Here is a 27,376-nt window from a genome sequence, read left to right on the forward strand (position 1 = left end):
GAGGCTTTTATTTTGACATATTTAACATGGAGGCTTTTATTTTAACATGTTTAACACGGAGGCTTTTATTTTGACATGTTTAACATGGAGGCTTTTATTTTAACATGTTTAACATGGAGGCTTTTATTTTGAAGAAATCCAGTTAGGTGGGCGTGGCTCCGTTCTCGTTCACGGAACACGCACAGAGCAGAAGAACATGGGTGAACCAGAGACGAGCTGTCATCTCAACTAGCCAAGGACTCCGGTGTTCGTCCGAAGACAACGCTCTGTATGTTACTATTTCAGTTGTTTCTCTAATAATAATAATGTATGCGTTTATGTTCATTTATTTGTGTTGGTATCTCTGATCATAAGAAATGCCGCTGGCTAACACAGTATGCTTAGCACACAGCCCTTGGCTTGCTAGCCGCTTGTTGGGTTTTTGACATCTAGGCTCGATGCAGTTGCCCGGTGCAGCATCAGTACACTTATGGTGCTTTTCCACTACAGGGCCAGCCCGGGTCAGCCCTTATTATGCTAGATAGCCAGCTCATGTAGCCGACGGTGTGCTAAATTAACCAACTAACTAATATGGCTACGTTAGCTATCAGTGCGCCATCTCTTCAGAGTTATTTCCATTCTTTTGTGTTTGGGTAAGCTAGCTAACATGGCACAGCACAGCCTGTTGACATGTTGTTGGTACACAATCACTTGATCGATGTTGATACCAGATTCTCTCCTTAGTTCACCTGTCTCAACGACTTGTGACGTTAGAATTATAAGGTTCTATCTCCATTTTTGTCAAAATTGAGTTTTTTACATAACCTGATCCATTGGGTGTTTATTAATGCCGGTGTGGTGTTACTTTTTAAATGTTGACATTTTTGAGTTAGTAATTCATAAAATACAAAAGTTCCATCTCCCAAAACATCATGGAATGTAAAAACTTTGACGTTCAATATCTCTGAACTGTCCTAAACGGAGATAGAACCTTATCATTCTAAGCTCACGAACTGTAGAACATCTCTGAGAAAACCCATGAAGATGGACAGACTTGCTGTGTGTGACCATGGGGCTCTAGCAGCCGTTTTGTAGCCTTCAGTGAAGGGCTTATATTAGTAGTGTCGTTGTCTACTGATTGTTTAATGTTTACCAGCAAATCGTTAGTGAATAAGTGATTCGGTTAGACATTGCAGTGAACCAGCTAGAGCAGGGGTCTGCAAGCTTTACTATCAAAAGAGCCATTTTTGGCCCCCAACATAAATGTCTGGAGCCACAAAACATATTTGAATCTTATTATAATGAAGGTAACACAGCCTGTTAAGTCTAAATTAGCCGATCAACATTAGTAAGTGTAAATGAGCATTCATTAAAATGTTTTAGGCCTGGCAAATGTATTTGCATAGCACATATGGATACAAACGTTTTGTGCTTTACAAAACGATAAATGCATAAAACATAAAAAAATATGTGCAATAAAATAACAATTAAAAAAGTTAAACACTAGGATAGTGTAAAGGGGGTGTGGGGTTTCTCCCCCAGACTTTCACATAGCATAATCCACACAGTGGGTAGGCTAATTGATTCCTATGCGAATCAGAGAACCTGGAAGATATTAATTCTGAAATCACATGAACTAGGCCTATTATCCTTGTACTCAGATGGACTGAAGTCAGCTTGATTGAGTGACTTGTTGAATACTTTTTTTAATTAATTTGTAGCCTAAACATTTCTGAAAGTAAACGTGGTAGGCTCTGTGTTTGACTTTGAATTGTTTCAGTTCTCTCTCTGTTGCCGAGGCTACAGGTCACATAGATGTGAAGCTCTGCGTGTGTCTGGACTGAGGTTGTTGCCCATCATTGTCATTCTCTCAGCGATCTGTGGTCATCTCTTCTCGCTTTCACTTTCTTTCTTTCTTTCTCTCTTTCTTTCTTTCTTTCTTCCTCCATCCCCTTCTCTGCCTTGTTTAAGTGCTGTTTGATAGCCTGTTAGTGATTTGGTTGCCAGTGGTGAACAAAGCGTTCTCTCACTCATGAGGAGGGAATGTAGACCCCCATGACCGAGCAAGTCTGTAGTCCACAACACGCCCCCCTCTGACCTTCTCTTGGTTTTGACCTGGTGTGTGTGTGTGCATCTGCGTGCGTACGTACGTGCGTGCGTGCGACAGCTAAAGTGTTACATTGAAATGATCGGATACACAAAACAATGCCTTCATAACTTTGCGAAGATGATTGTCACTGCTTTTGTTTTTATTCACACATCGTGACATTTGTTTGCCCATGTAAAACCAATTATTCAAAAGTCTTTCGCCATATTTACAAATCATTTTGCAATTTGCATGCAATAAATCAATGATTTACACATATAAATCAAGGATGTTTGTGTGTGTGTGTGTGTGTAAATGACATTTGTGTGTAGTATTTTTTGTTCAGAGACCATGATACACATTTGTGAGTTGTACTCTATTATTGCCAATCTATAATCTGTCTCCGTACAGATGCCCTCTCCACACACGCACAGGTGTAACAGCCCGTCGCACACGTGTGTGGGGTTTAGTTTGGTTGGTGTAGTTTGGTTGGTGTAGTTTGGTTGGTGTAGTTTGGTTGGTGTAGTTTGGTTGGTGTAGTTTGGTTGGTGTAGTTTGGTTGGCGTAGTTTGTGCTTTATGCAGGATGATTCTAGCAGTGGATATGGGGGCTTGTCCTGACGTCATCACACATGCATAAATACTAGGCCTGTTGTCCCAGCTCTGCCCCCTAGCCTCCCACACACAGCTCTCTATCAGACTCAGAGAGAGGGAAAGAAAGAGAGGAATGGAAAGAGAGGGGGAGGGAGGGGGAGAGAGAGAGAGAGGGAGTCTTTATCTTAGACTCAAAAGGGCCTGTTTTACTCTCCTACAGTCAGAAATGACTGCTGCTGAACCAGGCTAATGGCTATGCTTGAGCAGGTTTTACATTGACCTGCATGCCTAATCATTTACTGTGCTCTGACTCAGAACTGAACTGCTGCTGTGTCCTAGCTAGGTTATGTTAAATATTGCTCAGCCCAGCTGTGATTGTGTTGAACATGACTAAGCTCTGTGGTTAATGCATTGGACCTTAAAGGAAGTCATACTGTAAATGATCACCCTCTCATGCTCAAGGAGATCACAACTATTATGGATGCGTCAGAACTAGTGAATATACTGTATGGAGATTTAAAAACCCTGACTTCGTGAGGTAAACATGGAAGAGGCTAAATGAAGCCCGTCGTATCAACTATTTCATTGTGTCTTTCTCTTTGACACCAAAAGTAACAGACATAATCTGACCATCATTTAGTTGGCCTTCAAATAACTCTGACAGAATTTCCACGTGCACAGGGATACTGGAAATGACTGAAAACCTTTTGAATGACAGTATGTTCCAAGACAACATAATTTATAACTGAATTCTTCTTCCATAATATAGATACTACAGCTGATCCTCATTGTGTGGGGCACGAATGAATGAATGAATTTCGAATGAATGTGCCTTCAAAGGGCATTCAGTTAAATACTCATCATTAAAACAAAAACAGATTAGAGCTAATAATAGAAACAGAGAATGTAATAGGACAGGTGGATGCACATGAACATTATGGTACTATAGAAGAACAGAACAACTTACAAAACAAACTTTAAAAGAACTGGAGGACCTCATTACATAAACGGTCATATATAGTTTATTACCAAAATATAGTGAATTGATTGGAAATTGGGGGTTTCCTTCAGCCTTCAGAAATGCAACTGACAAGAATATAGACTACAAAAACGTGTGAAAAATGACAGAAAAGCCCTTGTATCACCGAATGATGGAATGTATTCCTCTGAAAGAGGAAGCGCAATATTTGAATCATATTTATTTCTACTCAGTGATGATTATTGCATAAAGTCAGGACAGACACTTATTTTGTTAACACTTATGATGTTAATAACACTTATTTTGTTGATAATTGTGAGGTTTTTCATGTGTGTTTTGTAATAAATAATTGATTACAAAAAAAAAAGATGATTATTGCATTGACTTCTTTCCTAAAGACAATGCAAAATTAGGGATTGAAAACAAGAATAGGTTCTGATAAGTGCTACACTGTTAAACCTGGGGAAAACCCTGAGAGCAGGGTGGCAAAGAGGTGGACAGGAATCACCAGCAGGCCAGGTAACACTGAAACTCATCAGTTCTCTTCCTCTTACTTCCCCATCTCTCTTCTCCTCCCTCCAGGCTCTCTTTCAACTCTCCCCCTCCTCCTCCTCCTCCTCTCTCCCGGGCCCCTGGACCAGGGAATGTGCAAGCTCCGCGATGCCTTACGTGGATCGGCAGAACCGGATCTGTGGGTTCCTGGACATCGAGGAGAACGAGTGTAGCGGGAAGTTCCTGCGCCGCTACTTCATCCTGGACACGCAGCCGGGCAGCCTGGTGTGGTACATGGACAACCCACAGGTACGCTAGCAGACCAGAGCGCTAGCTAGCCTAGCCGTAGCATCCGTTGTTTTGGATGATGGCATCACACACACACTGGCACTCTAGCTGCTGTCAGCATTTTGCAGGTTTTCGAAAGTGCCTGTTATCTTTACTTTAAAAAAAATGTTATTTCTTTTACAATTTTGTAAAAAAGTGGCTTTCACATCATGCTCAGTGTAGTTGTGACATGATTAGGCAGACTCTTCCACATACATGTATAACATAGGCTCTGTGGCGAACCCCGGTGGTAGAGGAACTCGCCACCAAGCGGGTCTCGAACCCCCTATCTCCCACTTCCCAACCAGTCGCTCTAACCGCCATGCCAAAGGCTTTTTGGCTTTAGTGGAGCAGCTAACCAGCTGTACCCAGGGACGTGACACCGTCCCCTTTTCCTTTGGGAGACCGTGCCTTCTCCCTGGGCGTTACACTACCCCTCCGTTCGGGAGAGCGTGCTCCCCACGCTTCACTATACCCAAGTCCCTCACGTGGGCACACCTCTCCGATGGCACCGTTTCGGTCAGCGTCCCAACTCTCAGTCTGTGCACCGTTTTCCGGACGCTATGCTGGCAGCGAACCCTGCGTTAGAGTAAGTCACCCCCAACAGGTCTCTCTGTTAACTCCGTTGACATTGCGGTTGCGGTTAGCGCGGTCGGTTGGGAAGCGGGGGGGGGATCAGGGTTGGAGAGAGGCGTGCCCACGTCAGGGTCCGTGCTTTCATGTTGTTTACCGTCTGAATGTCCCAGCAGAAATCGAGACTCATCAGACCAGGCAACGTTTTCCCACTCTTCTGTGGTCTAATTTCGGTGGGTCCCCGTGCAAATTGTAGCCTCAGTTTCTTGTTCTTAGCTGACAGGACTGGCACCCGGTGTGGTCCTCTGCTGCCGTAGCCCGTCTGCCTCAAGGTTTCAACGTGTTGTGTTCTTCTACATACCTCGGCTGTAACGAGTGGTTCTTTGAGTTACCGTCGCCGTTCTATCAGCTCAAACCAGTCTGGCCATCCTCCTCTGACTTCTGCCATCAACAAGGCTTTTTCACTTTCACTAACATCTGGCACCGTCACTAAGCCTAAGAATTGTACTAGGGCTGGGCAAACGATCAACATTTCTTTTTCGATAATCGCAAGAATTAACGATCAATTATCGATTAATCGATAAGCTTTTTTTTCATCAAAAAAAATAAAATAATAATAGGGCAGAACTAACAAGCATGTTTTCCTTGGGGAAAAAACTTTATTTGTGTTGCTATTGCACACATTCATTCATTCACATTCAAACTAGACACTACAGTCAGATAACAATCCTCTTAAACAAGGCAGTGAGTAGCCTAAATTGTTTAACTTAAAAACACATTTTACGTTATAAATAAAAATATAGAAAATAAGTAACTCACCATAGGAGCAGTAAAAAAAACAGTTACTCACAAATAGGAGGATGACTGAAAACGTTAGTGTCCTTAAGAGCGTTCAGCTTAACTTAAATTTAAACTCCAGCGAGAGACTGCAGGCGGCAGGCCTACTGGTTCTTGTTCAAAAAGATGATCATGTTAACATGTTCAGGGGTGAGAGACGAACGCAATCTGGTGACAGTTAGGCCAGCCGCAGAAAACACTCGCTCCGAGGGCACCGGGGTTGCGGGGATGCAGAGGTAGGTCTGCGCTAATTTGGCCAACCGAGGAAACCTTCTTTCGTTTAATTTCCACCAGTCAGTTGATTCGCAGTTCAGGCCCGCAGAAGGCTCCCTCAGAAAGGTGCAAACTTCGGTTTCGATGGGGATGTCAGCAGCAGCGCCTGCTGCGTATTGCTCCCCGAGGAGCTGTGCCATGGCGCTGACCGGAGCAGGTGCTCCGCGAAATTCAATGCGAAGGCAAATGCAAAGTTCATTTCTCACACATAACGTGGACAAACTAATTTCCATTATTATTATTATTATTATAAATAATAAAAAAAAAATATTAACGATTATCGAGCAAAATATTTTGTGATCGACCAAGATCCTTATCGATCAATTATCGATCGTCGATCATTGATGCCCACCCCTAAATTGTACTCTTGTGTACCTGTACATTAGATGTAATAAAAGCAATACTGATTCTGATTGGCAACTGACTGTTGCAAGGACAATAATAACTATGGCAAAATTCATTCATGTTGTACTTATCTTCTTATGCAAAGTTATTGAATGGGGTCTTTAATCAATACATTTCCCAACAAGAATGATGCCAAGGATAGCAACTTCACACAGAACTTGGATACAGCTGTTTTAAAAAAGATAATTGATAAAGAAATAATCTGCCCATACTCAAAATTCAATAAAAAGTGGTATTGATGCATCCCTAGATGTAATGTAGTCTACCGTAATCCAATCATAAAATAAATGTTGACTATCACGGTCACCTTACCTCATGAATCTGGATTCTTGAATGGCATAACAATCCTCGCTAACACCAATAATTTGTGTTGCATTGTGTGGGTTAACATAGCACAAGCCTGCTTTTGTAGATATTGTAGATTTTCATTTATAAAACCCGTTCCTGAATAAATTGATGACCAGCGAAAATATCATGTAACAAAACAGATGACAACAGATGTACACCCAACTAACATTAGGCCTGATTGCAATAACATGAATCAGAACCGTACGTTTCGGTCAGATCACATTATGGTGATGATTGGAAGCATTAGATCTGGAAAAGTTATGTTAGTTTGTGTGCTTACTATTTGTGTGCTCATGACAGCTGTTTTCATTACAATGTAATCTCAAGAGGTGCACATAAGGATACATCAAAGTGCAAAGTCCAGGATTATTACAGGGCTGAAGGAGGAAGTGGATGAGATTGCAACATGGTTGCATGAATTATTTCTCTGATTTGCGTTCTCACAGCCCTTTATGTAAACGAAGTAACATACGCAATCGAAGCAACAGACGTGGTAGTTGATTGATCAGAAAAATTGAAAATTGCCTGTTCGTCCCGCTCTTATCCAGATCAACACGCATGCACTGTTGTTTTCCTATGACAGCCTCGATGCGTCGTTTCTAACCGGAGAGAAACCACCCTTTTCAAGCGGAGCATGCGTTGGTTGTTTGCTCCGGGAGCGACTTCGAATGCGCGTTCTCACAGCTCCAAACGACGCAGAGCAAAGCAAATTTTAGCCTTAGCTCCGATTCCAAGTGAAGCAAATGTTCTAGTGAGAACACACCCTAAGGTGTCATGTAATTGTTTAATGCTGAATATACTGTACATTATAAAGAGGCATCATACTGCCATACATTTACAGAAAGAGATTTTATGTCACACACTTTTTGCCAAATCTGTGAAGACACCAAGCATCTTGGATATTGTTTTTACATTGATGTCATTACAACCAATAATGTTCATTTTGTCATCATCACTGACATTAAGAGGACCCAAATATGTTCACAACAAGAAATCCTCACTGGCACCATTATTTATAGAATGACCCATATATCAAGTGTCTGCCAAATGGCATAGCCTTTATTATTGAAACAGATTATTATATTCTGATCCCTGTAGAACCTGCCTGTTGGTGCGGACTGTGTCGGTTCACTCAAGCTCACTTACATCTCCAAGGTAAGATAAGCTAGTCTTGAGATATATAAGAATATACAGTTGGCACCCCTGGTAAAAATGATTTAAAAGGGTTATAAAAATGATAGAAACATCCAACCTTTAATTGAAGAACATTTATTCTGGAAAAAAAAAGAAGTCTGACATCAAGAAATCATTATTTCTAACAAAACCATGTGTGCCACAATTATTTTAATACTTTGTGAAACGAAGTTGTAAATTGTAAAGTCCTTAGCTCTGCATTTAGTTAATGGGATTGTTGTTCAAACCTCACACACCTGGAGTCTTTATTAATGCTGTTTCTCAATTATTTCAAGAGAGGGACCATTATGTTGACACTCTCTTCTTGCTTTGCAGGTCAGCGACGCCACAAAGCAGAGGCCAAAGGCCGAGTTCTGCTTTGGTAAGAATGATTATTATTATTATTATTATTATTATTAAGGATTAACCCCCTCTGATCAGCCTATGTTATCCCCAGTGGGGACAGGGTACATCCCCACTTCCCATATGCCTTCATACATTAGTTGTAAGTGTTATTGTTATGTCACATTACACATGTGTACGAGAGTACAATTCTTAGGCTTCGGTTCCTGACATAGCAGCACAAAGACAAATAAGGCAATAATACAAGATAAATGAAGTGACAATAGTTACAAGACACAAGTGAGACAATTGGACAATTGGTCAAGTGACAAGTTGTGGGAGACCGATAAGACAGGACACAATTTAGCAGTACAAATAGTAAAAAAAAATATAGTAGTATGGAGTAGAAATATCATGAGTATTGCACTCGGTGGCAGTGGGTGTGAGAGGTAGTATTAAGTAAAGTGACTGTGTGCTTAAAGGTAGGTAGTCCGTATACATGGTATGTGCTTGGGGAAGATAGTCAATTGTCTTCAGTAGGCTTGTTCATGAGCCTGACCGCCTGGGGGAAGTAGCTGTTGGTTAGCCTGGGGGAAGTAGCTGTTTGTTCTTCTCTGAGTTTTGGCCCTGAGGCTCCGGAAGAAGCATCGCCTCTTGGACGGCATTGGTTCAAACAGACTGTGGTTGGGGTGGCTGGGGTCTTTGATGATCCTCCAGGCTTTGCTGACACACTGTTTGTCGTATATATCCTGGATGGAGGGAAGCTCACATCCACTGATGCGCTCGGCTGTCCACACCACCCTCTGCAGCGCTTTGCAGTTGAGGGCAGTGCAGTTGCCGTGCCAGGCAGTGATGCAGCCAGTCAGAAAGCTCTCAGTTGTGCCTCTGTAGAAGGCCAGCAGGGTCTTGCTGTGCCTTTTTCACCACCTCTTTGGTGAACACTATCTGGTTTACATCAAGCGTTGTCGATCATGAAGCAAGTTCACCTGATTTGGAGATAAATACCCTCAAATGAAAGCTTGAAAGTCTGCACTTAAAGCACATCTTGATTGTTTCATTTCAAGTCCATTGTGGTGGTGTGCAGATCCAAAATTATGACAATTCTGTCATTGTCCAAATATATATGGACCTAACTGTGTATATATACAGATACACAGATATATATACATATTTAAGCTACTTCTCCCTCTCCCCCCCATTTGATAAATGACATTCTGTGTGAATGTTTTTGTTAAAGCTTTGATAGGATGCTGAAATGTTTACCACCGCTACCCTCTGTGCCCTCCCATGCCTCCCATGGCTTAAGGACTCTTAATTGCCTCTTAATTTAGGAAAATCTGATTCAGAAAGTTTGGAAAACCCTTTCAGGCCTCCAGATGGGTTTACAGTACAGTAAAAAAAAAGAAAAAAAGAAAAAGAAGCCGAAAGGCACGCTATGATTCGTGTGCGTGCGTCACTTAACCACACATTCTTTGTGCGTGTGTGTGTGTGTGTGTCTGTGTGTGTGTGCGTGCGGGGCCAACTGTGAGTCAGTGCTCTGATCTCCCCCTTCCCAGCTTATTCCCAGTTTCTCTTCAGAGCCCACCACCCCGAAATACCCACACACTCAACAACCCCCCCCCCCCCCCCCCCCCACACACACACACACACACACACACACACACACACACACACACACACACACACACACACACACACACACACACACACACACACACACACACACACACACACATACAGAGCCAAACACACACATACAGAGCCAAACACACACAATGTTAACCGTTCACAGTGGTGTGATGGCTACTACATGCTAACACACAGTAGCACCCATTTGAAAATGTTTAAACGGTTTTCCTCAAATGAATTGTTGAATGTATGAATTGTTGAATGGTTGAATGGTTGTCCTGGGCTTTTTTGGATGTGTTATAATATATTATTTTCCTTGTCTTAGGATTTTACTAACTGCCCATGGCTGTTACTTATTCTCTCCCACTCGTCCAGTCAGTCATTCACTCCAGAGCTGTTGTCTTGTATCAAGTCCCTCCATCCCTCTGCTTTCTATTACTAGTAGTCTGTGTGCTGTCCTGTCACACAGTCAGGCTGTTACATTGACATTGACATTTTTGGCATTTAGTAAGTAAGTGAGTCATCGCAAGAAAATGTAATCTATGGTCGGGCCAGAGGCCATTGGTAGTCAAAATGCTAGAAGGATGGGTTAGGATTTGACACCTGTGAGTCAGAGGGGGGGACAGGAAGAGTTGAGCACGTTCAAGGGTTTTAGAAGGGAAGGAGAGAAGGGATGTAGTGGTGGACAGCAGACGGGTCAAGAGTTGGCTTCTTGAGAGAAGGGGTTGTGTAGGACTGCGCAAGCGCACACACACACACACACACACACACACACACACACACACACACGCACACACACACACACACACACACAGAAATGGAGGAAGAATGTAGTTCATTGTGCCATAACGTTGTATGACTCTGTGTTAGTTGCCTCTTCCTCCCCATCCTGGCTGCCCACCCAGGCCGTAAGGGAGTTGATCACATTGCTCTGACAGACGAGGCAGGGAGGAAAGGAGGAAAGGGGGATTCAGAGATGGAAAGAGAGAAAGACAGGAGCACTCTCTGTGTCAGAATCACTGATTCAGAGCTAATCAGTGTTTGACCTAAAACTGGGGTGTGTGTGTGTGTGTGTGTCTGTGTGTGTGTGCAGCCTTTTTCCACTCCCAGATATTGATATGCTCTGTGGTATTAGCTACAGCAGCTAACCTGTTGACCACTGATGTGCTCTGCTTTCATCTTACACACATTACTGAATTCAGTTTCTAAACTCTCTCTCTCTCTCTCTCTCTCTCTCTCTCTCTCTCTCTCTCTCTCTCTCTCTCTCTCTCTCTCTCTCTCAGTGATCAACGCTGGCATGAGGAAGTTCTTCCTACAGGCCAATGACCAACAGGACCTGGTAGACTGGGTGAATACTCTCAACAAGGCCACCAAAATCACTGTGAGTGTACACACACACACACACACACACACACACACACACACACACACACACACACTGTGCGTGCCTCTTGTATCTCTGCCCTATCCTGGTATACACACACACACACACACACACACACACACACAAGCCCTGTCTGCCCGTATTATTCTCTGGTTCAGACTATTCGCCCCCTCAGAGCTCTCTCTAATGTGACAATAATGACCCTCTGTAAACATCTCACACACAATCTAGAGGAGATGAGTCATTATTGTTGAAGTGAATGAATTCTCAAGTTCTCTTTCACTTGTATGCGACTCAGAGAGTGAGTCACAGGATGCTGTATTGTTAAAATGTACGCCTTTGTCAAACCGCCCTTGGTCTTGGTGCGGCGCTGGCTAGTCCTACTATTCTCCTGGGACCCCCTCCCCAGCCATCCCCTACCTACCATTTAGCAGACACCCTTATTCCAAAGCGACTTACAATTGATCCATTTGACTAAGCAAGTGAATCATCAATTCACCAGTCGTAGCAGGAAGAGTAATCTAGCTCAGGCCAGGGGCCATTGGCAGTCATTGTGATAGAAGAAAGAAAGAATTATTATTTATTTCTTTTTAACACAGGAGAAACAGTACAAGGAGGAAGTAGAACTCTTGGGAGACACAGTATAAGGGAAAGCAGGTGTCTCATAGGGATGGACGGTTTCCAATTATTGAAACCGAAAAACCGTCAAAGACTAAAACCGCGGTTTTCCGGTTAACCGAAAAGGTAAAAAATAAAATAAAAATAATAATAAACGACAATTTCAAATAATTGAGCCCTACTGCTACAATACACTCGTGTCGAACACCATTAAAACACCGTAAGCACAGTCGCAACACATTTAGGCTACTTAGTTTCACAAATATAAGTGGAAAGGCAGACTTTTGTAAGCTACACCATACATGAAAACACATGAACACTTAACACACCAGCTCCGCTGACCCAGGGTGCACGCCTGCACGGAAGATCATCTCTTGGAACAGCGTCTTCATTGAATGAACTGCTTTCTCAATATCTTGGTTCTTAGACAAAGTTTCAGCTGCTGCTCAATGTATTTAAATATTTGAATACTGCTCAATAATCACTGAAATATTAGACTTAGAATTATGCAGTGAACATACTTAAAGCTTTTCATAAAAACCACATGCCGCGAGACTGACTCGTCCTGAACTGTCGTAAGTCAATCAACAAAGAATGCCCCATCAAAATAAAAGTGCCCATGGTAGAGCTGTCAAAATAGAGCTTTCAAAATAAATGTACTAATACAGATAGAGATAAATACAGAACTACCTTTGCGTCACTAAGTGACCGCGTATCTTCTGAGACATGCGTTCTGTCATCACTTTCAGTAGCGCCTTCACACACAGTGGCGCTGTGCACAAACACTCTTGATCCGTATAGCTCTTGTTTTATTATATTGTGGTTTAGTAAATACTGCACTTGGAGTTACATTCAATGCATGATTTGTGCTATAGAACATAAATAAAGTTTGATTGATTGATTGATATCAAATCAAATCACATTTTATTTCTATAGCGCATTTCTCACAAAAGTGACCCAATGCGCTTTACAGAGATCAGCGAAAATTATCTTATTAAATGTAAGCGAGTAATTGTAAAAAACCTTTCCTATCTACCAATAACTGAAGGCAACTATCTTTCCCATAGAGTGATTCGTTACCCTTAAATATAATCCCAATTAGATATTAATCCTCAGTTATTCTTCACAACTGACCAAACCTCTCACTCATTGCGCGGCAGATTCAGACTGTATAATTGTTATTTTCACACACGACAAACATGTGACATGTTCCAGTTTTATTCTTTGAACAACATAGAATATACAATAGAATAGAAAACGTAAACAAAAACATCTATAAATATAAATACAAACGAGTGCAAATTGAGTGCAAGCAGGTAAAACAATTGTGCAAAGATATCACTGATCACATTCATTCTAATTCTAATTCACAACCTATGGCTAATAACTAAATAACAAAAACTGGCAGTAACAAAAAATGAGCATAAAAGCTATTAAAGGCTATTAAATAGTCCGTTAATCGAGGTTCTTCGCAAGAAACACGAGCATGTTCACCTTTTCAGGATTCAGCTGCGCTCGGAACGGACTTACAATTTTGCCTGCTGCGCTGAACACCCGCTCTGAAGGTGAACTTGTGACACACAGTGGCGCTGTGCACAAAGTACACTCTTGATCCATATAGCTCTTGTTTTATTATATTGTGGTTTAGTAAATACTGCACTTGGAGTTACATTCAATGCATGATGTGTGCTATAGAACATAAATAAAGTTTGATTGATTGATTGATATCAAATCACATTTTATTTCTATAGCGCATTTCTCACAAAAGTGACCCAATGCGCTTTACAGAGAGCAGCGAAAATGATCTTATTAAATGTAAGCGAGTAATTGTAAAAAACCTTTCCTATCTACCAATAACTGAAGGCAACTATCTTTCCCATAGAGTGATTCGTTACCCTTAAATATAATCCCAATTAGATATTAATCCTCAGTTATTCTTCACAACTGACCAAACCTCTCACTCATTGTGCGGCAGATTCAGACTGTATCATTTTTATTTTCACACACGACAAATATGTGACATGTTCCAGTTTTATTCTTATTCTATTTTATTCTTCTAAAAAAAAAAAAAAAAAAAAAAATCCGGTTTCAGACGGTTTTGATAAAAAAACGTTTCTAATTTTAGAAACCCCGGTTTTCGGTTTAACCGAAAAACCGTCCATCCCTAGTGTCTCAAGAGATGCAGTCAGTGCTGAGGATAGTAGGCAGGGTTCGACAGTAACGCTTGCCCGCTTGCCCGGAGCAAGTAAAAAATCCGCCGGGTTTGTTTGCGCGAGCCCGACGACGCTGCTGGATCCTGGATATTTTTACCTGTTTGCTCGCGCAAACAAACCCGGCGAATTTTTTACTTGCTCCGGGAAAGCGGGCAAGCGTTACTGTCGAACCCAGAGTAGGTGTCTCAAGAGGAGCAGTCGAGGTGTAACCTGAAGAGATGGGTGGAAGGAGGAGGGATCTGTTAAAGACATGGTTAACACACGTACACCAAAGATGCTACAAGATTGTGTTGCTAATTCTTAACATCATACAAATGTTGACTGTATGGAGGCTGTGCTTACACTCCACCTCCTCTTCCATGCTCGGCTGCAAAACCGAAAAAAGATTGTCGCTCTGAATTCGCTCCGTTTATTTGTTTCTTTCAATAATTGAACACGTTTAACAAACACCGACATCGAATCTTGAAGGTATTTGCTGAAAGTCGTGAGCTTAGAATTATAAGGTTCTATCTCCGTTTAGGGTAGTTCAGAGATATTGAGTTTTTACATTCCATTATGTTTTGTGAGATGGAACCTTTGTCTTTTATGAATTACTAACTAAAACATTTCAACATTTAAAAAATAACACCACACAGGCATTAATAAACACCTAATGGATCAGATTATGTAAAAAACCTCAATTTGAACAAAAATGGAGATAGAACCTTATAATACTAACGTCACGAAGTGACTCTGGCTTGGAAGGCAGCACTAGGACGACCGGCCATGGCTTCGTCACGTCATTGACTTAAACACATTTCTATGCAGGATTTATTGAATATCCTAAAAACAGATTTTGGTCAGATCATGCCCTGAGCTCATAATGTGAGCGGGTTTGGAGCAGAACCGGAGTGTGAGAGAAGGCAGATGTTGGAATGTTCTGAATATCCGCTCCACCCTGGTCGCTCTGCTCCGCTCACAGGCTCTGATGTGGAGGTGTGCCTCCCACCAATATCCAGTCACGTCAAACGGGAACACATTTTTGGCTTGTGAGTGCTAATTTTAGAACAAATCCTGTAATAATAATAGTAATAATAACTTTCATTTATATAGCGCCTTTCAAAAAGCCCAAGGACGCTTTACAGGGGAATGATCGGACAGACAAACAGAAAACAAACAAAACAAAACTGAAACAATGACTAGGGGCCAAAGGCCTTGGAGAACAGATGAGTTTTGAGGGCTAGTTTGAAGGAGTCCAGGGTGGGGGCGTTGCGGATCATCTCTTTATAGTTTTGAGAGTGAACTATCTCTTTAATGTCTTACTCTTTCGCATACCTTTAGATGTTTTCTGTTGACCAGTGGTGAAGCTCCTGTATTTGCCACAGCAGTCGAGGGCTAGGGTGTTAAACTGCTAGCTGAAGCTATTACGCTACGTCTCGGCTTCTATGGCAAATGGAGGCGCTTCACTGACGGTGTCACTACTGGTCAAGACAACATCTAAGGTATGCCAAAGAGTAAGACATTAGGGGGGAACTATTCCTTTATAGAAAAGAAGAGAGCGCACACCGCAGGAAATGTGAGCGAGGTGCTAGCAACGGAACAAAATCCAATTAAAAGAAGTAGAAGCCGCACTCTCAAGTTCCAGACGCAACAAAATGCGGTTTAATAGGACACCGCTTTTGGCCGTAGCTACGACCGAAACCGTTGTCCTATTAAACCACAATTTGTTGCATTTGGAACACGAGTGTGCGGCTTGAAGTATTCCTTTAACACGTCTTCCTGTCAACCACGCACACCGTTATCTGATTGCAGGTGCCGAAGCCATGTGACCCCCATCAGAACGTAGAGAACCAGCAGAAAGCCCCTCTAGACGTCCTCGTGCCCAAGAAACAGGCCTCCTACAAGACGGAGATCATCGGGGGAGTCCCCATCATCACCCAAACCCAGGTAACCAGGTAACCAGGTAACCAGGTTCACCTGAGTTGTGTTGCGTTTGCTGTTTAGTTGATTTGTCTCAAACTTGTTGTAAAATTGCTTCTTAAAAAAAAGCTATTACAGTTTCTTTATGTGAAGACCTACTTATGTGAAATGTGGAGACCTACTTATGTGAAATGTGGACGGCATGTAGGTGTTTTTAATAAAACATTGTTGATGTGAATTAGGGATGCACCGAAGGTTAGGCCACCGAATGTATTCGGACGAATAATAGCAAAAAAAAGGGGTTTTTTTGCATAGAGAATTATGACATGGTACAAAAAGAAATGAAAAACTGCCGGTACGCATTCGGTATTCGCTATTACCGGCCAAATGTTTCCTTAAATTCGGCTTTGGCTTCGGCCAAGAATTGTCATTTTTGGTGCATCGCTAATGTGAATCTGTTATGTGACCGTTTAATCGACATGTAGGCGTTATAATAAACGTTCCACTTCTTTGCCCGTGACCTCAGAGGTCGTTGATTAGCCCAGACAGACAACCGACCACAGTCACGGTCATGGCCAAACCAGTAGAAAACATCAACAAAAGAGTGGAACGTCCCTTTAAAACGAAACATCACCACGTTGATGACAACCGGAAGCTCTGACAGTTGGTGTAATTCCTCCTCCAGCAGGAAGGGGGAGACGGCCAGGAGGGCCGGGAGCAGGAGGGTCTGCGGAGGTCCCACAGCCAGCTGCCCTACTTCCTCGGCCGACCGCCCCAGGACCAGACGGTCATCAAGTCTGGCTACTGCGTCAAACAGGGCGCTGTGGTGAGGCTCTGTCTCTGTGGAGGCGTAGACGGTTTAGGGTTGAGGCCGCCGCTTCATATTAGGGTTGGGTGGTTTTGAAAACGTCCCAACCTCCGATGATATATATCACAATATCAGAACAATGGTGGAGACATGCCAACATGAGGAAAACGAACTCAACTGCAGCCCATAAGAGTGTCAAATAGTCGAGTGAAACAAAGATACTTTTTCAGTGCTAGATGTGCTTTGCCTTGCAAAGGAAACTGCAGTTATGCACACATCTGGAGTTTGAAACGCTTGCAGTTAGAGAGTTTCTGTTAGAGAACAATGTCATGATACTATATGCTTCAAATATCATGGTATGCTCTGAATATCCTGAGATTCCATCATATTTAATATTGGCCCAACCCTAACTCCTATTCTGGCACCATATTTTTGTTTTGTTTTAGCGATTCATACATAACACTAGAACAGCCGTGCCTGTTTTACCTACTATAAGAGCCGCCTAGTCTTTACAACGGGAAGCTGCTATTTACACTCAACGACCACTAGTTTGCTGTCTTATAAATTAGCCTGCCTCCTACACAGAAAAACTGCAAAAGAGCTTTATACTAGCTTATCCTAGTGTGATTTAGAAAATGTAAGGATACTGGGTGGTAGAACGCACATATCTAGGAAAAGTCATGAGAGGAGGGTCCTGAAATGTGATGGAGTACAAAGATAGAACATGTTTCTAGTAGTGTTTTTGTGTTCACATTTCTCTCCTTTCTCCAGATGAGGAATTGGAAGCGGCGGTATTTCTTACTGGAGGAGAACTCAATGAGTTACTTCAAATCCGATCTGGTAATTTGCTTTTCAACAACTCTGAAACGGCCCTCTAGGACAATATGTTCATTGCGTGTGTGATTTGATTTTCACTCACTGTGCACACTGGTGCACAGAACACAAAACACACACACACATACACAGTCCTGACACGTTTCACCTCCACTCCATGGAATTCTGTGCACATGTCCTTGCGTGCCCTCATGTCTCCCTGCCCTTCCCTGGTACACATACACACACACACACACACACACACACACACACACACACACACACACACACACACACACACACACACACTGTGCGTGCCTCTTGTCTCTCTGCCCTATCCTGGTATACACACACACACACACACACACACACACACACAAACAAGCCCTGTCTGCCCTTATTTTCACTATCTAGTTATCAATAGCGCCCAAGGACACTTATTTCTCTGTCTCCTTTTTTACTACACAGTGTAGTAGTTACCCAGCTCCAAGGCCCTGAACACTTTTTTACTGAACAGAAGGGAACCCAAAATAATGTGATGCAGGTTTCATAAAGATAGCACTAAACATCTATAAACATTATAGTTTGTAACATATGAAAATCTTGGATATGATAATATGATAAAAATGCTTATAAAAGCCTTTAAGGTAATGTCTCCCCCCCCTCTCTCTCTTTTCAGGAGAAAGAGCCTCTGAGGATGATTCCCCTAAAGGAGGTTCAGAAAGTCCAGGAGTGCAAACAGAGGTGCTTATTCTGGAAACATCTACGAACCTTCTGAGCGTGTCTTTAACAGGGTTCCCACGGGTGCTTGAAACCTTTGAAAGTTTGTGAATTTGAGAACAAGAAATCAAGGTCTTAAACGTTTTTGAAAATAGACATGGGTCATTGAAAGTGCTTGAATTTCCCCCCCCCCTCTCTCAAAAAAAAAATATATATATTCAAAAATGTTTTACTTAGCTCGTCGACTAGTTCTGTCTCAAACTCGTGCCGTGTTGGGTCCTTGAATTTGAGGGAATTGAGTTTTGAAAGTCCTTGAAAGGTGCTTGAAAGGTGCTTGAATTATTTCAGAAGGTGTAGGGCAGGGGTCGGCAATAGGAGGCCCGTGGGCCATTGCTGGCCCGTCACCAATAATATTTGGCCCAGCAGATTATTTTGAGAATCCACTTTCTTTTTTTTTTTTTTTTTTTTACAATATCGGACCGACAGTCCCACACCACGCCTATAATGTCCGAATAGAGAATCGACCTCCACCTGAATAATGCGTATTGTACTTTTATTCATGTTGAGAGTGAATGACACAGGGACAGACAATCAGGCAGCGAAGCGCACTGACGCTGAACCATAATCAGTGACCCATAAGTAGGTGGACAAGGCGTGGTGCTGAAATAGTGTGTGTGGTTCGAAAAAAATAACATCAGCTCATTAAATCATTCAAACGTAATGTTTACGTATGTGACTGCAACACACATATGAACAGTAACAAAGCAAATTCTGTTTAATTTTCTGAAAAACATTGACAACAAAATCGGCGCAAAAGTGGTGGTAGGCCTATGCTCCTGAAACGACAGAGCAAACGCGCTATTAGGGATAATAAGTACAATGAGCCATAAGCCATTCATTCAAAATATACAAAATACAATTAGGTTATTAAATACAATAACGACAGGCTTGGTACTCACGTAATGTGAAAAGTGGCATCTCCCATCGGCCATCGGTCAGTATTTGCTTGATATCTGGTGATATTGAAGTCACTTTAATCCGCGGTTGTTTTGAAAACTAATAATATTCTTGATTTGATTATTGATAATAGTGATAACTTGAGTGTTTTCAAAGGGACATTTAGGCAGGTTTGTAATAACGGACACTGTATTTCAAATTAATTAGAGAGAGTCTCAACTATCGCAACTCTATAGTTTATGCACCGCCGCAACCTTCTTTCTACGATGCAACGAACTCCTGTAAGGGGTTCAGAGCTGTCTGGAGTTCCTCCTGGATTGACACAAAACTTTACTGAGGAGATTTCTGGACTAATTTGACAGTCTTACTATGCTTTCATACTCAGTGATTACTAATTAATAAGACCATTATGATAACGACATGGATCCATGTTGAGATGTCCACGAGACATGCAGAGATTGTTTGTTATTTGAAGGGTATACCGCCATCCGCAGGCAGTTTTTATTTTTATTTTTTATGCATCAATCGATTCCTCTCGTGCGTCTTTATCACATTCATTGACGAAAAGGACGACTCGCATGTATAGAAAGGGAACATTGTGAGCACGGAAAATGTGAGTCTCACAACCGCTTTGCATTGATGAAACCAGGTAGGATGAACGCATAGTTCGCTGTCCATTCCTCTTTAAATTCCCTGTTTCCACCGTCAACTTTCCTCTTTAGACCTTTGGAGAGTGACATTATGTTTCTCTTGCTAGCAGGTTAAATGTTTAGCTAACTTCACCCGACACGCAAACAACCAATCCAATAATAATGTGACCTTGTCTGGGAGGAGGGGGGAATAATTATCTGAATAAAACTATGTTAAATAATTATTAGAATAAGTTAGGCTGCGATACATCGTCAGTCCACACATTTATTATTCAAAACTATGGAAAAGGGTGAAACTACGTTTCAACGTTGTTGAGAATCACAACACAAACTCGCTAGTCAAGCCTAATACTGCAACGTAATGGATTGGACTACTACCTAGTTAACTAGAACACTACTTTACATTGTTAGCAGGCTCACAAAACAAGCTGTGTTAGTTGACTAGCGATGTGTCCATTTTTCGAAAGAAAAGTCAAAGTATTAGAACGTGTCACATTTCTTAAACAATCAATTACTTAAATTAGCCTTTGATTATGTTCTGGCCCGCCATCTAGTGGCTCAAAAAAATGTTGGCCCGAGGCCAAACCTAATTGCCGACCCCTGGTGTAGGGGAACCCTGGTTTAAGGAATACTTCACTTCACTTTTTTTTGGTTACTTGACTTATTAGGCAGTAGAGCAAGTCAATGCTCTGCATCCAGCCCTTTGGTCTGAGCCAAAAGAAAAAGAGTTTTCCCTCAGTCCCTTGTGGTGTTTTACCATGTGGTCTATCTCCCAGTCTGTCAGTATACCAAGCATCAACATCTTCATGCCATACCAACCAGTATGTTAACTGGTTTGATAGTTCTTACTTAGTCATGGTCATACTTAACACTAGAACAGCCGTGCCTGTTTTACCTACTATAAGAGCCGCCTCGGGGGGTCAAATGACCATAGTCTTTACAGTGGGAAGCTGCTATTTACACACAACGACCACTAGTTTGCCGCCGTATAAATGAGCCTGCCTCCTACACAGAAACACAGCAAAATAGCTTCATACTAGCTTATCCTGATGGGATTTAGAAAATGTAAGGATACTGGGTGGTAGAACGCACATATCTAGGAAAAGTCATGAAAGGAGGGTCCTGAAATTTGATGGGAGTACAAAGATAGAACATGTTTCTTACTCACAGGGTCAACCTGTGACCGCCCGTGGCTGTTCTAGCGTTAACTTGATCACTCACCATCCTCAGGTTGGCCTGATTAACCTGTTTCTCCCCAATAGTCTAAATCTTACAGTATGCAAGTTTATAAAATATAGATAAACTGTAGTTGACACCTGTGGTGTTCTGTGTTCTCAGTGACATCATGATGAGGGACAACCTGTTTGAGGTGGTCACCGCCTCCCGCACCTTCTTCATTCAGGTGAGGACATGTCCTCTCACAGACGGGTGAAAATATCCAATGAATGTCAAGACATCTCTCACCCCCCCCCCCCAACAACACATCCTCCATTGACTCCATTATTTTCTCCCTACACGCTGTCCTCTCTCTCTCCACCCTCTCCCTGCCTCAACCTCCCCTGTCCCCCCTCTCTCTGCCCTTTCCCCCCCTCTCTCCCCTGTCCCCCCCCTCTCTCCCCTGTCCCCCCCTCTCTCCACCCTCTCCCTGCCTCATCCTCCCCTGTTCCCCCCCTCTCTCCCCTGTCCCCCCCCCTCTCTCCCCTGTCCCCCCCCCCTCTCTCCCCTGTCCCCCCCTCTCTCCCCTGTCCCCCCCTCTCTCCCCTGTTCCCCCTCTCCTCTCCACCCTCTCCCTGCCTCATCCTCCCCTGTCCCCCCCTCTCTCCCCTGTCCCCCCCTCTCTCCACTCTCTCCCCTGTCCTCCCCCCTCCCTGCAGGCTGACAGTCCAGAGGAGATGCACAGCTGGATCAAGGCGGTCTCTGGAGCCATCGTAGCTCAGCGGGGTCCAGGGAGGTCCGCAGCCACAGTACGTCTTCACAGCCTGGGTCCTATGGTCGTGGTGGGGTGGGGTGGGGGGTTAGGGGAGGACGGGGTTGCTGCATGCTCTTGTCTGTCTCCTCTTCTGTCTTCAGTCTGTGTCGTTAGTTAACAGGAATGGGTTCACGCTGATGCTAGCTACTTCACATGTCATCAAGTACACACACACTCACTCTCACACTCACTCACACACACACACACACACACACACACACACACACTCACTCACTCACTCACTCACTCACTCACTCACTCACTCACTCTCTCACACACACACTCAAACACATACACACACACACACACACACACACACACACACACACACTGCTGGAGCATTCACACCTCCCAGTATTTCTATGCTCAAACAAAGGTAAACAGAGAGAAGAAGGCAGTAGGGGCCACCACATGACTGCTGCGGGGGACAGGTTGGGAAACTTCAACCTAGGGTCCCCCCCCCCCCCTTCTAGGTCCTAGGTCCTAAGGATTCTCCTCTGAGGGTGGTGTTCCACAAGCAAAGCCACATTATCTGCTCTTCCACACTCTTCTCTCCCTCTCGTTCCATGTCTGTTTCCACCCTGGTCTCTGGGCTGGTCTCTGGGCTGGTCTGGTCTGGTCTCTGGTCTCTGGGCTGGTCTCTGGTCTCTGGTCTCTGGTTCTGGTCTCTGGGCTGGTCTCTGGTGCTGGTCTCTGGGCTGGTCTCTGGGCTGGTCTCTGGTCTCTGGGCTGGTCTCTGGGCTGGTCTCTGGGCTGGTCTCTGGGCTGGTCTCTGGTCTCTGGTCTCTGGTCTCTGGGCTGGTCTCTGGTGTCTGGTGTCTGGTCTCTGGGCTGGTCTCTGGGCTGGTCTCTGGGCTGGTCTCTGGTCTCTGGGCTGGTCTCTGGTCTCTGGTCTCTGGTCTGGTCTGGTCTCTGGTCTCTGGGCTGGTCTCTGGGCTGGTCTCTGGTCTCTGGGCTGGTCTCCGGGCTGGTCTCTGGGCTGGTCTCTGGGCTGGTCTCTGGGCTGGTCTCTGGTCTCTGGGCTGGTCTCTGGTCTGGTCTGGTCTCTGGGCTGGTCTCTGGGCTGGTCTCTGGGCTGGTCTCTGGGCTGGTCTCTGGGCTGGTCTCTGGTCTCTGGGCTGGTCTCTGGTTCTGGTCTCTGGGCCGGTCTCTGGGCTGGTCTCTGGGCTGGTCTCTGGTCTCTGGGCTGGTCTCTGGGCTGGTTCTCTGGTCTCTGGGCTGGTTCTCTGGTCTCTGGGCTGGTTCTCTGGTCTCTGGTCTCTGGTCTGGTTCTCTGGGCTGGTCTCTGGGCCGGGCCGGGCCGCCCCTCAGCCCTGCTCTAATCCAGCTGTGCGCTGTGTTGTTGCAGATGCGTCAGGCCAGACGGCTGTCCAACCCCTGTATACAGAGGTATACGTCCCGAATCGGGGAATGCAGCACGTATGTTAAGCTCCTGTACCCACCCTCCCACCCCTTCACACACACACACACACACACACACCAACCTCAAAGCTCCCTCTGCATTGTGTCTACTGCTCTCACTTTTTTGGTTTAACATAGTTTACGTAATTGACTGGGATGTGGGTCATCGGCCATCTGCATCCTCTCTCCAAACCAAACTAAAGTCCCCCTGTCCGCCCCCCCAACACCTCTGTAACGCAAAAGAAAAAAGAAAACAAGGCCTTTTCTACTCTCCATTTGCCTGTTCCTGTCATCCGCTCTTCTGCTGCTTCTCCTCTCCTCCTCCTCCTCCTCCTCCTCCTCCTCTTTACCTCAGCTCTGGGGTCAGTCCCATGAGTGATGGGTCATGCCCTAGACTGAATGTCCTGCAGCTTTAACCCCACCTCCCCTCTGCTGTCACTGCTGTCTTCATATTATTCATTGTAGTTGGCCACTAGGGTTGGTTTAACCCAAAACCTCGGTATTGAAAAATAGCAACGGTTTTTGTCAGTACCGTCATAAAACCGCCATGAATTGCTATAACAAACACCTTCATAAAACTGGCCATGTACACAGCATTTTACACACGTTGTTCTCATTACCGTAATTCCTAAACTATATGTGCTCTCGAAAAAATTAAGCTGCGCTTTCTAACCATGTAGGGTTATTACGGTAGTTCAAAGCCCAAAGCTGTGGAGAGCTGAGGACATTTGAAGAGAGAAGCGGCGTTACGAACGCTCACAAACTTTCTTGAACATGCTAAATATTTTGATTATGTGCAATCACACTTTCCACTTTACTTGATTAATATCCATTTACTTAATTATTACGGTAATTCAAAGCACAAAGCTCAGGGTATGTAGCTACTAAGCTAGCTAGCTGATGTTAGCTTGTAATTTGCAGTTTGCATGCTGTTGTAACTTTTTGGATCAAGCTCAAGAAAATAGCAATGGTTTTTGTCAATACCGTCATAAAACCATCATAAATTGCTATATGTAATAAACGCCTTGAAAGTGTTTGTCCAGTGGGACAGCGGACTGTAGGATACGGTTTTATGGCCATTTTCGTTACTACCGTTTCTGTTATTTATTGTTATTTTGTTATTATTTGATAAGCCTAATCCATGCTATAGGCTGTGCTTTTAATTTAATTCATTTGGACTGGATTGTTGTCATTTAATTCATCTGTACTGGATGCCCAATACATTTATTGTTAATCTTCGCTACCAACCCCTCTTCACCCCACCCCCCTTGACGAAACACCCGCCAATCAAAAACTCTAACCGCTATACCGAAAACCGCCGTTATATTTGGGGACGGTTTAACGGTTTCTAAAATTGGAAACCGGCCAACTCTATTGTGCACATACACTTGTACACTGCCATAGATACATTTACATTTCTGACATTTAGCAGACGCCTTTATCCAAAGAGACTTACACCAAATATAACTAAGTATAGTAACTATATAACACGTTTAACTAAGTAAGTGAATCATCAGCTGTTGCTCAGACCTATTTCCTGTTTCTGTCTTTGTCTATGTATCACCTCATATGTCTCTTACAGATCCTGTCTCTCCCTGTCTCTCTATGTCTCTGCAGTCTCCTGCAGCTGTCTACCTGGCTTAGATGTGTTACCTCCTGCCTGTCTATCCTTCTACCTCCTGTCCACTGCCTGTATGTCTACTCACTATCTAAACATGTTTTCAGAGTGAATAGATCAGTGATCCTCACCCCCCCCGGAGAGCCGGAGTGCTGCAGACTTTTATGTCACACCTGATTGAGCTGACTCATCAAGGTTTTGAAGATCAGTTGATTAGCGGAGTCAGATTTGATACACATACATACACTATGGGCCGGTTTCACAGACAAGGCTTAAGCCTAATCCTAGACTAAAAAACATCTTCAATGGAGATTTTACATTGAAAGTGTGATTGAGTCCAGGACTAGGCTTAAGCCTTGTCTGTGAAAGCGGCCCAGTATGTATCAGATTTGATACAGCACTAGGCTGGGACAAACACCCCCACCCACTGCGGCTCCCGGGGACCCGGATCCAGTATCACTGGAATATAGGATGTGTTTGGTAACTCAAACTAGCAGATGTTTAACTAACTATTGTTTGGGTAATGAGCTCTTACCTTTTTCAACATTTATTTTTGGGTTTATTTTTGGTTTTCTTCCTCCTCCCCTCTTGTTTTTCAGAGAGTGAAATCTTGACAGTGAAACACTAACTTTCAAAAACTGAACACTTCTACTACCACTTCTACAACTGTTCCTACTAGCACCTCTGGACTTCTCCTGCTGCTCGCCACCGTACTACTGCTACTACTGCTACTGTTACTACCACTACTGCTACTACTACTACTACTACTACTACTACTACTACTACTACTACTACTACTACTACTACTACTACTACTACTACTGCTACTACTACCACTACTGCTACTACTACTACTACTACTACTACTACTACTACTACCACTACTGCTACCACTACTGCTACTACTACTACTGCTACTACTACTACTACCACTACTACTACTACTACTACTACCACTACAACTACTACTACTACTACCACTACTACTACTACTACTACTACTACTACTACTACTACTACTACTACTACTACTACTACTACTACTACCACTACTGCTACCACTACTGCTACTACTACTACTACTACTACTACTACTACTACTACTACTACTACTACTACTACCACTACAACTACTACTACTTACGTTTCTACTAGCATCTCTGTCCTGCTACCTGCCACCATTCTACCAGCACCAATACTGTCTACTACAGTTACTACTACTAGTGTCTATAATGGTACTAATACAGCTACTACTACTACTACTACTACTAGTACTAGTACTACTAGTATCTATAATGGTACTGCTACTACTACTATCTTAGTATCTATAACGGTAGTACTGCTACTGCTGCTGCTGCTACTACTGCTACTAGTATCTGTAAGGGTACTACTACTATATATAACGGTGCTACTACTACTACTGTTGCTACTAGTATCTATAACGGTAATACTACTAGTAGTATCTATAGTGGTACTATTACTACAGCTGCTACTACGACTAGCATCTGTAACAATACTACTACTACAGCTACTACTACTATTATCTCTAATGGTACTACTAGTATCTATAAGGCTACTACTACACTACTACTACTATCTATAACAGTGCTACTGCTCCTAGTATCTATAAGGGTAGTACTACTACCACTGCGTCAGGCTCTTTGCTTCCAGTCTGACTGTGTCTGTCACTGACTGTTTTTCCAAATAAGCCTGTGTGGTCACCACCTTACGCTCAGCATCTGACCATGTTTATGTGACACACCCCTCTCTCCCTCTCTCTCCCTCCCTCTCTCTCTCCCTCCCTCCCTCCCTCCCTCCTCTCTCTCTCTCTCTACGCAGGAGCACTGTAGCCGCCCCTCCCCTGCCACTTTCTACCGCAGCCACACGGGGCCCCCCCTCCCTCGTTCGCCCCTATCTGCAGCAGTGCCCCCCTACCCCCCAGAGTGCCCTGCTGCTCTCCCGCGCGGCGCGCGCCCGCAGCCTGGCGTGGGACAGCGAGCACTTCATGAGCCTCCTGCCTCGGCCCAGCCACAGCCGCACAGCCCGCCTGTCCCTCCAGGAGACGCCGCGCCTGTCAAAGTGACCGCCACCACTGCCACCACCGTCCTGGAGTCGCCGTGGAGACGGCGCAGCAGCTTCGAGCCCTACCCGTCGGAACCGCCCCCGAACCTGGACGACGCTGACCTGCCAGTCAGTGAGGTCTGACCCTAACCCTAACCCCCCCCCCATGTCACAGCACTGTAACTTTAACCCTCCTAACAACCCACTAACCTAGCAGTAGGGGTATGCT

General features: G+C 43.8%; 1 protein-coding gene across 1 annotated transcript; it reads left to right on the forward strand.

Moving 5' to 3' along the window:
* Positions 1-206: 206 nt before the first annotated feature.
* LOC308175387 (pleckstrin homology domain-containing family A member 1-like) lies at positions 207-27,291 on the forward strand (the record flags this gene model as incomplete). Its single annotated transcript, XM_080550228.1, has 12 exons — positions 207-268; positions 4,220-4,438; positions 7,991-8,047; positions 8,402-8,447; positions 11,320-11,417; positions 16,043-16,177; positions 16,836-16,976; positions 17,730-17,798; positions 18,451-18,515; positions 21,437-21,500; positions 21,973-22,062; positions 26,926-27,291. Exons 2-12 carry the CDS (start codon positions 4,298-4,300, stop codon positions 27,289-27,291), a joined length of 1,272 nt encoding a protein of 423 aa, XP_080406354.1. The 5' UTR covers positions 207-268; positions 4,220-4,297.
* Positions 27,292-27,376: the final 85 nt, after the last annotated feature.

This window comes from Nansenia antarctica, assembly GCF_963989245.1.
Source record: "Nansenia antarctica genome assembly, chromosome: 1".
Classification (NCBI taxonomy): Eukaryota; Metazoa; Chordata; class Actinopteri; order Argentiniformes; family Microstomatidae; genus Nansenia; species Nansenia antarctica.